A 15956-nucleotide genomic window follows, 5' to 3' on the forward strand; every position below is an offset into this window, starting at 1 on the left:
AGAAAAGAAGAAGTGGTACTTACCCTTAGGAATTTATAGTTTCTTAGACGAGGTAGTGTTTTCCTCTTTTAAAGTGAGTTCTTTAAGTTCTCTAGGGGAAAGGAGTAATATGCGTTGTTAATTCTTATTATTTCATTTGTTGTCCTGTTGGCCTTTGACCTCCCCCTTTCATTTGGTCCTTCATGTTCATTAACAGCATTTCCTCTTTATTTATTACACGTCTTCATGGAATAAAAAGTCACTTTCTTAAAATCAATTCACTTTCATAATGGTTCACTCAAACTTTTGAATCCCTTAGTCACATTCAGATGAAAAGAGAAAAAGGAGCCTCCTATCTACCCTTCTTCAGCTAGGATAGCAGCTGCCTATTTCTTGCTTCTTAGTCAATCTGGAAACCTGGAAGACAAATTACTTAGGAAGGTTTTTGGTGCTGTCAGATGCTAATATTGCTTCTCCAATGTAGAGAATAGACAGAGTAGATCTTATACTTAAGGGAAATGTCGGGTTCAGGATAAGGTGGAGCTGATTTTAAACAATCTCCATCGAAAGTGAGACATCATTTAATGTCTAAAGCACTTTGATTTTGTCAGTATCCCAATAGTCTGTACGCCTTCCTCCACCTCCAGCTAAGGGAGGAGTATCCGTACCCACAAAATTCCTCTAACCCAGCATTTCTCAGCCTTGGAATCATGGACATTTGGGGCTAGGTAATACTGTGACAATGAAAAATCTCTCTAGGAAATGTTCCCCCAGGGGCCAAATTAGCCCCCATTTGAGACTACGGCTCTAACTCAACACTGATAAGGAAACCAGATTCTCTTTTTAAGCCTCTCTTGACTCAGTTTAGCCTTTCTTCCCAACTAATCCAGCCGTGGCCCATGCAGAAGGGAGACACTGGTGCTCAGTGACTAAGGACATGAAATTTGTGGGCTGACAAACCTGGGTTTAAATCCTGACTCTGATTTATTTATTAGCTGTGTGGATGTGAGAGTTAATCTCTTTGAGCCTCAGTTTCCTCATCATTAAAAGTGGAAATAATAGCATGTCCTTCATAGACTTGTTGTGAACGTTAAATGAGGTGACGTACATCAGGCCTCTGACACACAGCAATGACCAAGTGATCGAGATTATCATTGTTACGCCCTGGCCCTCCTCTGTTTTCAGTCCCTGCTCTCACACACACGTACACCCCAGCTCCTACACTCCCTGATTCTCCCACTCGTGGCATCAGAATGTCAGCACTCTTGAACTTGGTTTGTCATCAAGCATTTTGAATTTCCAGATAGAAGCAGAGGCTCACTGTGTGGAAACCGAGAGCTCCAGCAGGGAGGTGCAGACACCTGGTGGCTGGAAGTAGTGTTTGGGAGGAAATGAAGGCAGGTCCCAGGCTTCCCAGCCTCCTCTTTAGGAAAAGGGACTAGACTTTCAAACCGTTGCTGTGATGAAAAACGTGAAAGTTGTATCCTCTCCTTTGATAGTACGTCCTTCCTTTGGCAACTCCAGTTTCACCTGATATGGATTCCTTCTTAGGCTCTTCCCTGAATTTTTCTGCAGGTTTGCAGTCTTCTTGGGGCTGTTGTCTAGACCACAGGATTGCTACAAGAATGAAAAAATGCATGCATAGCACTTAGCACATAGTCAGGGAAGTACACTCAGTGCTCAGTAAGTGGTGGCCGCCCTGTTCTTGCTGTGAGAGCGGGCATTTGACCTGGATAAAGCAAACCAGGCAGACCCCCAGGACACAGGCCAGTAGAAAGGAGGTGTGGAGCTGTTCCACTTCCCTGTTTCATATCTGAAAGTCCCCAAGCGTGGGCTGCTCTGTGGGCTGTGCTGCCCTCTTCAGGGTCCCAGCCAGCCCAGGAAGGCTTTGCTCTCGGGGTCTGAGTGCTGATGTTTCCTATCTTGGTCTTGTGAGATGACTAGTAACGGAAATTACCCATATAAAGTAAAAATGCTCACAAACGTTCATAAATAGGAGTGAATGATTCCTATGGAATCCTATGGATTCCACAATCCTATGGTGGAAGACGTAAAGTCATTTAGACAATAAGACATGTTGGCTCAGTTCAAATACTGCTTTCCTGTGGTTTGGAGTGGTCTTTAATATAGGAAGTTTGCTGAACCAAACACGTATGAATCTTGCCCTTAAGGGTATGAGAATATTGCTCATAGAGGAGAGGTCCAGCTGAGTCTCTTAGCCCGTAAAGCAAAGAGTTGACCCCACTGGCTTGACCTCTAGGGGTGGGGGTGGGGGTGTCTTGCAGGTCATGAAGACATATCACATGTACAATGCCGACAGCATCAGTGCTCAGAGCAAGCTAAAGGAGGCGGAGAAGCAGGAGGAGAAGCAAATTGGAAAATCCGTAAAGCAAGAGGACCGGCAGGCCCCACGCTCCCCTGACTCCACATCCAACGTCCGCATTGAGGAGAAGCATGTCCGGAGGAGCTCGGTGAAAAAGATCGAGAAGATGAAGGAGAAGGTGTGTAGTAGGCTCTGGGGAGGAACACTGTGGAAGTCGGGACTGACAGAAGATTTCCAGTATGCCCTGCAGAGAGCAGAGCAAGGAAGCTCTGGGTTCCTTTAGTGCCTGGTGACCTTGCAGTCTGCCCTGAAAGAAGTCCTAGTTATTGGAAGAACCTGGGCATCTGTAGCAGACCAACAAGAAACAGTAGTCGCCTTTCCCAAGCCTGGGAGGGGAACCGTAGACCTAGGGTTTGGCTTCAGATGTCAGGCGTTCAGAGGCAGGTATAATGACACTCCTTCAGGGTGGCGGTGCAGGGGTGGAGGATGGAATTCACAGATAGAACCAAAGTGGGACACACGTCTAAAGTAGGAGCCTCACTAACCTTTCCTGGGCTGTTCTACATTATGCCCTTGAATCTCATTACACAGAATTAGAACCCAATTTAAGGCAGACGCACATAGGGAGTAGCAGCACAATTGTGGCTCTTAAATGTACTGTACTTTTTATCTTTTAGAGAACAGTCTCCCCTCTTAAAAAAAAATGAAAAAGTTAAAATGAACTTCTGTTCTCTTTTCAGCGCCAAGCCAAGTACACGGAGAATAAGCTGAAGGCCATTAAAGCCCGGAATGAGTACTTACTGGCCTTGGAAGCCACCAATGCATCTGTCTTCAAGTACTACATCCACGACCTGTCTGACCTTATTGATGTAAGTGCTTAAAGCCAAAGGTGCAAGGGTACGAGGGACATGAGGGTCCCTTCTCCTGATTTTGAAGATCTGGTCAGGAGTCCCCCAGTTCTGTTGCTCAGGCACCTTAGAGCATTTTGAGAACGCTCACGGACATGGTAGCCATGATCCCTCTGGGGCTTGCCACGTACCAGGCATCAGGAGAAGCTCTTCATACTTTCTTTCATTCGGTCCTCCCTAGAATCCTGGGAGGAAAGCGCTACTACCTCCATTGCTGCATATTTAAATTCAGAGCGTTTAGAGGACTTTACGCAGAGTGAGCTAATCAATGACAGAGGCAAAATTGGTACCTAGGTCTGATTAGTAAACCCAGACTCGCAACCACTGTGCACTTGTGTGTCCCAGGAAGTATTCCCTTAGATCAGCTACTTGCCCATAGAACTGAGTGCCGAGAGCTAAAGGCTTGGAATGTCATACCTTATTAGTTTTTATAGCTCTTAAGTATTATCTCATTTAATTGTCATGTCACTCTTTTGGGTCAATATTGCAATCTCCAATTTGTAGATAAGGAAATCTAGGTAGGGGGTCAAAAGAGTTCCTGCCCAAAGTTAAACTGCAAATTAGAGTCCTGGTCAGGAAGGCACCCAGATGCCCCTGACCTCTGGCTCATACTCACTGATGTGATACACAGATGATGAGAGATCGGAATCTTAGGCGTGTGTGTTTTGCATGGGGCAGACACAGGGATAAGGGTTTTGTCTCTGGCCTTACGGGTCGGCCTTGGTTTGGTTTCTGCTCCTGCTTCTCCTTCAGAGGAGCCTGGTAGGCTGCAGTCCATGGGGTCGTAGAGTCGCACACGATTGAGCAACTTCACTTCTTCACTGCTTCTCCTTATACCTTATAGTTAGGTCTTGCAATGGCTCTCACCTGCAGATGACAGTCAGGGCCAGTTCTAAGCCAGTCCTGACTGCAGCTGCTTAAGTACCCCTGCCTCTCCCTCCTGTATCAGAGTGAGGGGCCTGGAGCCATCCAGCTCAGCCCCAGCCTCATCCTTCCAGTCTCCAGGGCCTCAGGCAGAGCCTGGCGGTCTCCTCGCAGAGGTCTGGTATGTGCCTCTGGCTGTCAGCAGACAGAAACTGAGTTTTGTGAGCCTCTGGCCAGACCTCACATACTTGCCTGTCTACCTTGGTTTCTCTGCAAACGGACCTGCCACATTTCACCATGTTGTGTGTGGTTCTGGTCTAAGTTGGCCATTGTGTAACTAGCTGGCTGACCTGAGGCTTATCACGGAGCTGGTTTGGAACTCTGCTGTGTCTCCCGTCCACCACCCTGGCAAACTGAAGAACTGGGCTAAATCTCTGAGGACTTAAATCTGGCCTCACATCAGAGCTGCTTGGGGAAGGTTTCTAAAATAGCAGTCTCGCTCTCCCTTCAGCCAGGGCTCTTTGAGTCAGTAGGTATCAGCCTCTTAATGTCCTGAGTGTCATCGTTTCACCGGGTAGGTGGAGCCCTGATCCCCGTTCAGGCCCTGCTTTGTTCTCTCTACTTGTTGATGCCGATCTGAACGCTGTCCTTCGACGGAAGTCAGAGCCTTGGATAGGATCCTTTCTCCTCCTCACGGGAACAGCTCCTCACTGTTGAGAAAGAGGCCTGTTCTCAGCATGAGGAGGAGAATCACTGCTTTCTAATGCTCAATCTCTGCTGTTTATCTCACATCCGATTGAAAAAAAAACAAAAATCATACCTTGGTGGTCCACCACACCTCTGCTGCGGGTTCTCCTTCTCTCTTTCTTTTGCCCCCAGGGTAGCTTTCTCTCCCCTTTTACCAAAACCCTGGCCTCTGTAGAAGAGAGGGGTACTGCTAAGTCAGTCACAGTTCGCAGACCCTCCATCAGATGTGAGTTGGTGTTTTTAAATCAGTCCAAGGAGCAGGCTATTTTGCTCCTTATTATCATTTAAAAGACGCTTGTTGGGAGCCTGTCCTCAGGATGCTGAGTGAGACGCCACCAGCATTCAGCCAGGGCATGGCTCTAGGCCGCTAGGAGGAGTCCAGGCTGGCAGTGCCCCAGGCCGCGTGGATAGTGAAACTGCTCTTGCTTTATTTTGTTTGTTTCTTGTTTGTGCTTTTGTTTTTCCTGGAGTGAAATTACTTAGCCTTCTAAAAAAGAAAAAGGAAGAAAGCTTATAACATTATGATGCTCTTCTACAAATGTTCAGTAAGTATTTCTTTGGGATGAACCTATGTGCCCTGCAGCATCAGGGTACAAAAAGAATAAAATAATTCTTATCCTAGAGGTATTCATAGGCATACAGAGAGATCATTTTTTATCTAACTGGCCAGTTGCAGCACCAGAGCTAAGCACAGGAAGTAGGACTGTGGTTTTCAAACCATAGGTCATGATCCATTAGAGGAGTCATGAAGGTTTGGCTTATTTTATTTGAATGAATAAACTAGACTAGGATAGAGTAGAATGGGGAAAAAACATCAGGGTGCATTACATTAGTAAGGTTAAGTTTTATTTGGTAAAACTATTATGTTAGAGGTGTGTGTGAGTGTGTGTGTGTGACAATATAAGACATATTTCTTACTGTAAGTTGGAGGCCAGAAAGAGTTTGGTAGCCACTGAACTAAGAACAGAGGAAGGTTTTTTGGTCTCTGCAAGCTCCCTGAGGGCAGGGACCAAGTCCCTTCTTTACCTTATTACATGCCCACATGAGTACAGGGCTTCCTATGTAGCTAAGTACATAATCTGTTCCTTAAAAGAACAGAAGAAGGAGGAAGAAGATGATTTCCTAAGCCGAGATTTTTTTTTTTTCCTTTTTATGCCTTTCAGTACTGTTTTAATTGAGATCTAATTTGCATACAATGATTGAACTTGTGTTAAATTGCAAGAATTGTGATGAATCTTACGCCCTTATAATCTGTGTCTCTATCAAGATATAGAATATTTCCATCACCTCAGAAAGTTCCTCTTTTCTCTTCCCAGTCAGTCCTCCACCCCGAGGCAACCACTGTTCTGATTTCTTTGACTATGAATTAGTTTTTGCCTGTTTCAGAACTTCACAAAGGTGGGCTTTTTATATAGTATATACTTTAAAAAAAAATCCTGGCCTCAGTTGCCCAGCATGATGTTTCTGAGCTCCATCCGTGTTGTTATATGTGTCAGTAGTTGCCTGCTTTTTCTTGCTCATCTGTTGCCATAAAAATGGCCAAAAAGATACTACGGCCAGGAACCAACAGTTAGGGCAGAAGTGAGTGGGGAGCCCGGTTATCCCTTGGCTTTCTGATCTTGACAGTATCCAGAACTTGCTTTGAGATGTGGGATGAATGTTGTGCCAATCCATTGCCATCTGTGTTATGGACACCATTCTGCCTCCTTCTTGGCAATGTCAAAGCTCATTGTGTGCTCAGGCATCAAGGATAAGTGAAAGAAGTGATTTTTGTGGATGCCAGTCCATTCAAGGACTAGCCCTTCACTTCTTTTCATTGTATAGTATAAGAGTTAATCTCAGATTGTAGGAATCCACTTGAAGCATTTGATACACACCAGGAAAACCTTGACTTCAGGCCAAAAAAGACATTCTGAAGTGACTTGAGATAGTCTAAGAACCGCAGGCTCCTTGGAATGTACTTTTCTCCCCCAGAAGCAGATGGATGAATGAAGAACCAGGCATTGTCCTCATGGAGTGTGGTGAGTGCTGTGCGTGGGCAGAGAATCTGTGACACCATATGCACCCAAGTCGGACAGGAGGGAACCCAGCTTTCTCAATAGGACATTTTATTAAGGGTGATTATTTCTCGCTTCTATGAGAACTTGAAGTGGGTATTACTTTTCTAGGCCTTCTCTAGATCTCTGGGTGAGACTGTCAGCTGGTGAAGGGTTAATGAACCGTCAGTTCAAGCCATCACGCATCTGGAAGGGCTATCATTAAATTCTTATAAAAATTTGATTTCCCCTGAGAGAGTTTTCATCAAACATTTATATAACCCAGAAATGGCCAGGGGAGCCTGGCATGGCCACAGAACTCCTCAGAAGCCCTGGAAAACATACTTTGTCCCCATTGTGAGCAAAATAATGTGCTGCCCCTGCTCACTGGGATTCTACAGGGGACGGGGATGAAATATTCAAATCTTATTTACCTAGCCTTGCGAGAAATTGCTTCTTTTCTGACGCCTCAGTTTCCGGCTCTTGCCCTTTCAGATATGTGGGTAGCCAAGGCTCTGGAAAACCTATTCTGAATCTCCCTGGTTGGCTGAAGGCATAGATGTGGCAGAGGGCACACCGTGAGTCAGACCCCCACGCACTGGCACAGAGAAGCTGCAGAGCAGTTATTATAATAGAGACTGGGCTGGCCCGAGAAAGCTCTGTGTCTCCTGTAGGCCATCCAGAGTGAGCGAAACAAAAGGCTTCAGTGACCACAGCTGCCCGCTTGACTAAGCTCGGTATTCAGCCCGAGTGGACTGTTTCCTCAGAGGCTAGAATCTGTACTCCTGGCATCAGTCAATCAACTGGTGCTTATTAAATGCCTACTATGAGCAAGGCCTAATGGTAAGGGATGCAAAGAAAGTGTAAGACACTGGCCAAGCCCTCTTTGGAGGCTGATGTGAAACGGCACATTACAGAGCGAGAGAGTGTGTCCTGTGTCACCTAAGGGCTGCAGATGAGTGTCATTCTGAGTGGAAGGCTGGTATGTGCCAGGGTTGTAGGGATGGCTGGCTTCCTGGAGGCTGAGAATTTGATTTGGATCTTGAAGACTGGGTCCAGTTCCAGCAGGTGAGAGGAGTGAGAACCATTTCAGGAAGAGAGAATGCCTGGAGCTGAAAGTCAGTGGATCTGGAGATACAGGTGGCCAGTGTTTGTTTGGTCTGCATGGTGCCAGATGTAAGTAAACATGTATTAGCTTCACAACAACCTCCCAGGTGAATGTTACCCCTCTGGGGCTCAGAGATAGTAGGTAGCTTGCTGACAGTCATACAGCTGACTTGAGGCCTATGGTTTTCTAATACTTGACCCCAAACAATGAGTATGTCGTTGGATTAGAACAAAAGAGTCTGAAGAAGAAAACAGAGGCAGATGATGTTGGATGGCGAGACAGAAAACAAATTACACTTTGCTCTGACCATTAGCTTTGCCTAACTTCACTGAGCCTCAGCTTTCTAGTCTGGAAAGTTAAAATAATACCCACCTTACTGGAATTACTGTGCAGATTAAAATGCAAAATATACAGAAAGCACTTAGCACACTGGCATATAGTAAGCACACTTAAGAAGTGGAGGGATTTTTAAATTTCCCTACTGAGGAAAGTGGATGTTACTTTAGGAAAAAAAATGAGACCTATTATAGGTTCTTCAGCAGGGGCGTAGGTATAACAAAAGCTGTATTTTAGAACAGGGAAACAGACAGCACTGTAAGATGATAAGAGTATGAATTAGGGTACAGGTAGTGAGAATGGAGAGGAGAAGGGAGTTACCAAAAATCTGTAAAGGTTATGAAGCCTGCCTCCCCTAATTCTCTTCTGCACTGAAAAGGTCCCCCCACCTCCACCACGTAATTGCTCAGCCCTGTGGGCATTGTTATTTCTGTTCATCATACTTACAGGCATGAAATTCATCAGCAGGAGTCTACACAGAACTAGTCAGGAAGGTTTACAGGTTCAAGGGAGGCTTGGCTAGACCAGCAGCATCTCCCAGAGGAGAAAGGGCCCTTGCGTGTGCAGCCTCCCAGTCACCTGCTTTTGTCTAGCTTCCCTCCCCACTGAATTTAATGTCTTTCCATCCTCTGCCTCTAGTTAAGCTGTAACTGCTGTTCTTCCGCACAGCCAGGCACCTGCCGGGGCCCGCTGGCACTGAATCCAGAGCCCAGCCTGACAAGCACTCTGTCGTGGAGCTTTTTGTTAAATGCTGCGAGGAAGAGGCGCATCACATGCTTTTTCTTCCCCAGCAGTGGCTGTTCCCAGTGTGGTCATGAAGAGGGGGGAAAACTGGGGGAAGAGTTAATTTGATGCCTGCTTATGGAATGAAATGGCAATCAGGCAGATGGTCTCACTCTATCCATGGAGTCTTCTCTGATATTTCATCACAAGTTCTGGATCTCAAAACTGTTTGAGCAATAGAGGGGATAATGGGTGACTGAGGAATTTGGATCTCTAGATCCTTTGGGAGGAATGAGGAATAGAGTTACAGAATGCCATTGCTGAAGAGGGCCTCAGGGATTATGTTTAGTCCAAGTATTGATATTTTCAGTCTTACTCTTTAACAGAAGAATTCTTTCTTCAAATCCGACTTTTCATAGAATCCTAATATATTGAATAGAAAAAAGGGCAGAGCTGGTTTGGCTGAAAACAGGGATAGGAGGCTCTAAGTCCGACTAGTTCAGAACCGTAGAGCTCTGTGCTACAGCTTGAAAACCACTGCTAGCCAAATCTTTTCATTTCACAGTCGAGGAAATGGGTTCAGGGAGGGGGAATAGTTTTTCCAAGGTTGCTTGACTTCCTGTCCAGTGCTTTTTTTAATACTATTGCGTCTTTCATACCATTTTTTTCCCATGTTATTTCAAAAAATCAGAATCCCTTAAATGATGTGAATGTTCCCAGTAACACTTATATTTAGAAACTTTTGGTCTCAGAAATGCTGTTGGGCCAGAGCTTTAGTACAGAAATCCTAATCTACAACTATGGCCTGTCCTAGAATGTTGGGAGTTTGCTAGGGGCGGGGGTTGATAATGACAGGGTCAGCCCCTGTCCCCCATTTTTATTTCTCTCACTAGAATTCTCTTGCAACACCTCTTATTTCTAAGTCCTGAATGCTGAAACAGCCTGACTTGGTCGGTATGTTGTAATGAAATCACGGTAACCCTGAAGGAGTGGCAGGCTACATGTTTATTGTTGAATTTTATTACAGTGGTACCCCCAGAAGAACCTGAAAATAGAAGAAAATTCTCCCCAACTCTTTCATGTTTACTGAATAGCATGATTAAATAATTTCGTTTTGTCCCGGTGAGTCCTCTTCCTTTTGACTACCTCACAGTCCTCTAAGGGGTCCTACATGTTGAACTAGGAGTCAAGAATGGAGAAGTATCACCCAGATCATGGAGGGCCAGCCTTCTTCCGGTAGCACAGCCAGTCTCGTTGATCAGATCTGCCCTGGGGGCCGCCCTCCCCTCTGCCAAGCCCCGCAGCTGTCCTTGGTTTGCTCACGTGCCTTCTCCGCTCCACAGCAGTGCTGTGATTTAGGATACCACGCCAGCCTGAACCGCGCACTGCGCACCTTCCTCTCTGCTGAGCTGAACCTGGAACAGTCAAAGCACGAGGGGCTGGACGCCATCGAGAATGCCGTGGAAAACCTGGACGCCACCAGTGACAAGCAGCGCCTCATGGAGATGTACAACAATGTCTTCTGTCCGCCCATGAAGTTTGAGTTCCAGCCCCACATGGGGGACATGGTGAGCCCCTCTTCCCACTCCCGCAGCCCCAGGGGGCTTGAGCTCACTTGGGTCTAGAGTTTCGGCACTCAGGCCATGGTATTCTGGGGAGGGCAAGGCTTGGGGCTGGCTTCATGCGGTGGGTGGAACCCATTCCACCCATTCAGCAAACAGCTTCTGGGTGCCTTCTGTCCACTAGGCTTGACCATAGACACTGGGGGTTAGAGCCCTCAGCGAGCTTATCGTTGACTGAGTTGACAGAAATATGCATAGAGAGGGGCACCTAGAGGGACTGGCAGGATCAGAGGAGGTGAGAAACAGCCAGTGTGCTCTAAAAGCTACTAACAGTTCCATATGATGAAAGGGAAAGAGAGGTGGAGTCCTCCAGCTGCTGAGGCTGAAAGAAGTGAGGGCTGAGATGGAGCCAGATACTCAAGGTTTCTGATGGGGAGGGAGAGCTCAGCAAGCTGATGGCATGATCTTCTGTCATTTGTCAGAGTTCTGAAGGCACTTATTCTCATGGGTTCAGAAGTTTGTGATAAAAGGGGTAGTTTTACTTAGGTATTGAACAAAAAAGAATGGATACTACAGAAAGGACAAGAGTTAAGATGTCATCCCTAAGAATGGCTGTCCAGGTAGCAGTGCATGAATGTAGGGGTCTTGTTTCTGACTTTTTAGCTCTGATGGCTAAAACAAGAAGGGCCTAAATAACCTGAAGTGAGAGGAAAGAGAAGCTCTTTGGTTTTGGAACCTCTGAATCTTGAGGTTCCACTTCTGGTGGTTGTCCATATAGATCAAAGTGAATCTTGTTCCTGGTTTAGGAGCCACCATTTGACCTTTGGATTAAATCAGAAGGAGGATATAAAAGCTCACATAACAGAAAGGCTCAATACAGATCTTCAGGCATGGGTGAACTGAGGATTAGGAATCATATCAAAAGACTGTTTTTCTCTCTCTGCTTCACGTCCTATGTTTTGGCTCTGTTCTCAAATAGGCTTTTATCCTGTGGGGGCAAGGAACCTATATTTGCAGCCTTATCCCCCTGTAGATTGAAATCCAACAGAAAGAACATCTGTTTCCTTGGGAATTCCTGGTGGTTCAGTGGTTAGAACTCCATGGTTTCCCTGCTGCATGCCCAGGTGTGATCCCTGCACAGTGGAGCTGAGATCCGGCAGACCACAAGCTGCGTGGTGCCGCCAGAATAACAAACGAACCGAGTATCTTCCCTCTCGGAAGCCCTCACGAGTCTCCCTTTGTCTCCATGGCTCTGATTGGGTGATGCGCTTATCCCTGAGCCAATCACTGTGGTTGGTATCTGCAGTCAGCTGAGGCCATACCCTGCAGCCTCAAGTCTGGGAAAGTCCCGTCCAAAGCACAAAGCCTGAGTTGTGAGTAAAAATTTCCCCCTCAGAGGACAGTCAGGCCGAAGTTACCAGAAGAAGGAAGAAGGTATGCTGGGTGGCAGAAAAACAGCCGTGTCCTCTCAACAAGGGAACAGTGCTTCCATTAGGATGAGCATCCAGATGCTCTTTAGAAAACGCTGCTCCAGAATGAGAGCTGTGGCGGCGTCAGCAGTAGGCCACTGTGCAGGGTGGGACGCTTCCCTCCCAAGAGCAGAAGTGTGGGGATGGCTTCTTTCCTCCTCTCCTTGGGAAAACCAAACCGTTTTCAGTTTGTCTCCATTGCAGTGGCTCAGGAAATGTCAGCCTTGAACAGATGGGGAGGGGTGATGGCAGCGTGTGCAGCTAGAATACGGGGGTGGGGTGTCACCAAGCCCCAGGAAGCCCCATTCCTCACCTGCTCTGGCTTCTTGTCAGACTTGCCTTCCAAACCCCTTCTCCAGCTGCCACGGAGATTCCTTCCCAGAAGCAGTGGAACTTGGGGACCAGCTGAGGGGAGTGATATTAATACTATTTTCTGGTGTCGACTGCACTGCCTGCTAAGCCCAGCAGCTTGTCTCCATAAAGGGGGATTCCAGACGCTGGGTGCTCAGGCTCCCTCCTCGCCCTGTCAGAGCCTCATTCCCATACTCCGGAGCACAGCTGGAATGCATTACCTTGCACCCCGGTAGAGGACCATGCCAAAGCATGCATCAGCAGCCCTGCTGCTTCTTAAAGAAACAAGCATGGAGATGGTTTTCCCTCCATAATTGCCGCCTGCTAGATTGAAGTTACTTTAAAAATTGATAGTTCAGTCTTCTGCCTTGGCCCTCCCTTTGTGTGATGCTAGCTGATCAGTGGCTGAGCCAGGCAGGGGCCAGGGCGAATCCTAGATCATGCAAAGGTTTTGCGTTCCAGCTTCGCCTTCATGTGAGTGGAGAAGAAAAAGCGATGAGAGGCCAGTCTTTCTTGGTCCCTGCAGCCATCTATCCCCAGTCAGTGAGGGCTGTGTGTAGACTGTGGAGGCGAGGAGAGGGAGCTGCCTGGAAGTCCTTGAACTAGGGCCAAAGTTCGGGTGGCATTCGGACCGGAAGCCCTGAAATTGGCCAAGGCCCCGCACTGATTGGCGTTCTGGGGCACTCAGCACAGGGGCTGACGCCAAGCACTCTCCGATGTACTAGGAGGAGGCGCTTGGCTCTACCCTTGGTGCCCCCAGAGGCTCGTGGGGCTCTGGATGCCTGACCGGTGACATCAGGCAGCCAGAGAGTTTCACTATTGGCACCATCCCATCCTGGCCACCGAGCTTTCTCCATTGTGTCTGCTTATCCAAGAGCCAGGATGAAGTCAGCTCTCTTCAGATCTGAGAGCTGGCTCAGGCCAGCCTCTCAGCTGGGGGAGGAGGTCAAGTCAGTTGAGAGCTTAAAAGCCAATGGAGGAAAAGGTCAGGTCCCAGCCCCCTCCATCTGAAGAGAGGTTTTGTCTTTTCAAGCAAGAGAATGGTCTGTGGGCTTGGGAATGTGCCCGCTCGTCGCTGGGGAAGGAGGAGGCTGGTTCTATCCAGATGTCTCTCCTCAAACGAGAGGTTGAAGGACACGTGGTGGCAAGGTGACAGGAGCTGCCTGCACGTGGTCCTGCCTCGCAGCCTGCCAGCCTTCTGTTCCTCATCTGTCATGCTGGGGACGGTGGGTGACCTCAGGCCCACGCCATCACCATCGCCCCACCAGGAGACAGTGGCTCAGCCATCCCCTCACTCAGGGTGAAGCTTATTGACAGCAGTCCTTGGAGGAAAGACAGACTTTTCTCCCACAGAGATCTGGTGACGACCTGGGGTGAAATGATGGCTTCTTGAAAATGCCAAGTTCCACAGGATTCCATGCCCTCTGTGGCCCTCTAGCAGCGCCCATGGACTTGCTCCTGGCCTCACACTTTCTCTCATTGAGTCAGAGCTCTCATGCGCGGCCCAGATTTATAAACACACGCTGGCTTCCAGCAGCGGCACGTTAGCCTCCTGACCCACTTCTCTCTGGCTCTCACTCTGGTGCCCAGCGGGGAACGAAGGTGGGGCCGGAGAGATGGCCACTTGGACCTCTGGCAGGAAACCCTCCCTGTGCCAAAGCTTGTGCACCTGGAGCCAGCGCTGCCTGAAGCCCTCTTCTCTGCCCCGACTCTGGCTTCCTGGGAGCCGCCAGCCCTTTATAGACCTGCCTCTGCCAAGCACCAGGCTGGAGGTAGGCTCCAAAGAGAGAGAGAGACCTTTTCAAACAGGTTCTATCCCTCCTTCTTTTCTTATGCTATTTGGTCCTAGCAGAGGTCTGCACACTTTGGCTTTGGATTTTGTTTTCACCTAGAAATTATGAGCTTTGCAGCTTGACTATAAGTTGTTTTATTAACAGTAACGGGCCTCTGACAAAAGATCTGTGTCCTCTCCCTGACCTGGTGTTGCTTTCTTTTGGCAGGCATCCCAGCTCTGTGCCCAGCAGCCTGTCCAGAGTGAGCTGGTACAGAGATGCCAACAACTGCAGTCTCGCTTATCCACCCTGAAGATCGAGAATGAAGAGGTGAGTTTCCTGCTCAGGAGATTCACAGCCACCCTCTGAGTTTCCCTGTCAAACCCCTTGCCGTTCCCCGTGTGGGAGCAGGTGGAAGGAGCATGCAGGGAATGTCCGGGCTGCCGCAAACATTTCCTAGCCAAATGTAGGCTTGGATTTCCCGCTTCTGCTACATCCTGCCCTTGAACTCCAGGAAGTGGCTCTTGCATTGCCAAAGGTTGAGCTCTATTTTGAGCCTTCTGCAAAATGCTTTTTTCCCTGCCTTTACACATTTAATCAAAATGGCACTTGGCAGCTGTGTGAACAATATTGTGTCTCTGAAACCACCCCCTCCTGCCTGGCTTTTTCCAGCATTTTCAAACAAACAGAGGCCTTTGACTTTGACACTTCAAACATCTCCGTCCTCTTAGAAAAAGGCGACTTTTTTCTTTTTCAACAACTAGTTCAAAAGGCCAGTGCAATCAATTATCAGCTCCTTATTCTTTTGAGCTCTTGTGACTTCTTACCTGGAATCTCAGTTCTTTCCCCGGTAAGATCAGGGAAGCCTGGGGATGGGTCACTTGGTTTGCAAATGGGGAGACAAGTTCATTATTTGTTGAAGGTCAGGAAACAGAACCTGGAGCACTGTGGGACTAGGCCCATCATGCATTTTTAACCTGCTCTTTATATGATGGGGTTGGTTTGGATCTGTTTCATTCTCTCTCCCTTAGCATGTCCAGTATAGCCAAGAGCTAATCTTAAATTTAAAAGCTGAACATTAAATAGCCAGGCCAAGCAGGCAGTGTGAGGGAGGTAGTGGGGTTTAGGTCCTTACTGAAGAGAAGAGGGTCCCTGCGATGTGTATAACTCGCTTAGCGCTGTTCAGTGGGAAGCAGCGCTGCAAGCCCGCTCACACCCCCTCCCTCCTGCCTCAGCTCACTTCTCCAAGCTTCTCCATCACCTACAACTTTGCAGCCCACCCCTCATGCATTATGTTGGCCCTTATCCTGACAGGTAAAGAAGACAATGGAGGCCACTCTGCAGACCATCCAGGACATTGTGACTGTCGAGGATTTCGATGTGTCTGATTGCTTCCAGTACAGCAACTCTATGGAATCCGTCAAGTCCACAGTCTCAGAAACCTTCATGAGCAAACCCAGCATCGCCAAGAGGAGAGCCAACCAGCAGGAGACAGAGCAGTTCTACTTCACGGTGAGGGGCTCAGTGCCCGTTAAGACCAGCTTCAGGCTCTGCAGCACACACGAGCCATTCAGATCCCAGGGCCCTTGCCAGGCATCTTCAGGGCAGTTTTTGAATATCTTCACAGGGATCTGGGCTTTTTCGGAGACCATCGGTACACTTCAAGGCACAGATATTTACAAGTTGTGTGTCTACCAAGAATATTTTCTTCTTGAAGACGTTTTTAACCAGCCAGTAGACTTTGTTCACAACTTTCCTTCTCATCCTTAGGGGTCATC

At 47.8% G+C, this 15956-nt stretch overlaps 1 protein-coding gene across 4 annotated transcripts in view; it reads left to right on the forward strand.

Moving 5' to 3' along the window:
* The window catches only part of SRGAP2 (SLIT-ROBO Rho GTPase activating protein 2), a 250476-nt gene that overhangs the window by 179738 nt on the left and 54782 nt on the right, over nt 1–15956 (forward strand). For 3 of the 4 annotated variants that reach the window (XM_068986092.1, XM_068986094.1, XM_068986096.1), the window contains exons 5-9: nt 2265–2480; nt 3043–3171; nt 10368–10592; nt 14407–14508; nt 15493–15690. In XM_068986092.1, coding sequence (XP_068842193.1) covers nt 2265–2480; nt 3043–3171; nt 10368–10592; nt 14407–14508; nt 15493–15690 — 870 coding nt within the window. The remainder of the gene's footprint in view (nt 1–2264; nt 2481–3042; nt 3172–10367; nt 10593–14406; nt 14509–15492; nt 15691–15956) is intronic. The other variant, XM_068986093.1, reaches the window with a different exon arrangement.

This window comes from Capricornis sumatraensis, chromosome 14, assembly GCF_032405125.1.
Source record: "Capricornis sumatraensis isolate serow.1 chromosome 14, serow.2, whole genome shotgun sequence".
Lineage (NCBI taxonomy): Eukaryota > Metazoa > Chordata > Mammalia > Artiodactyla > Bovidae > Capricornis > Capricornis sumatraensis.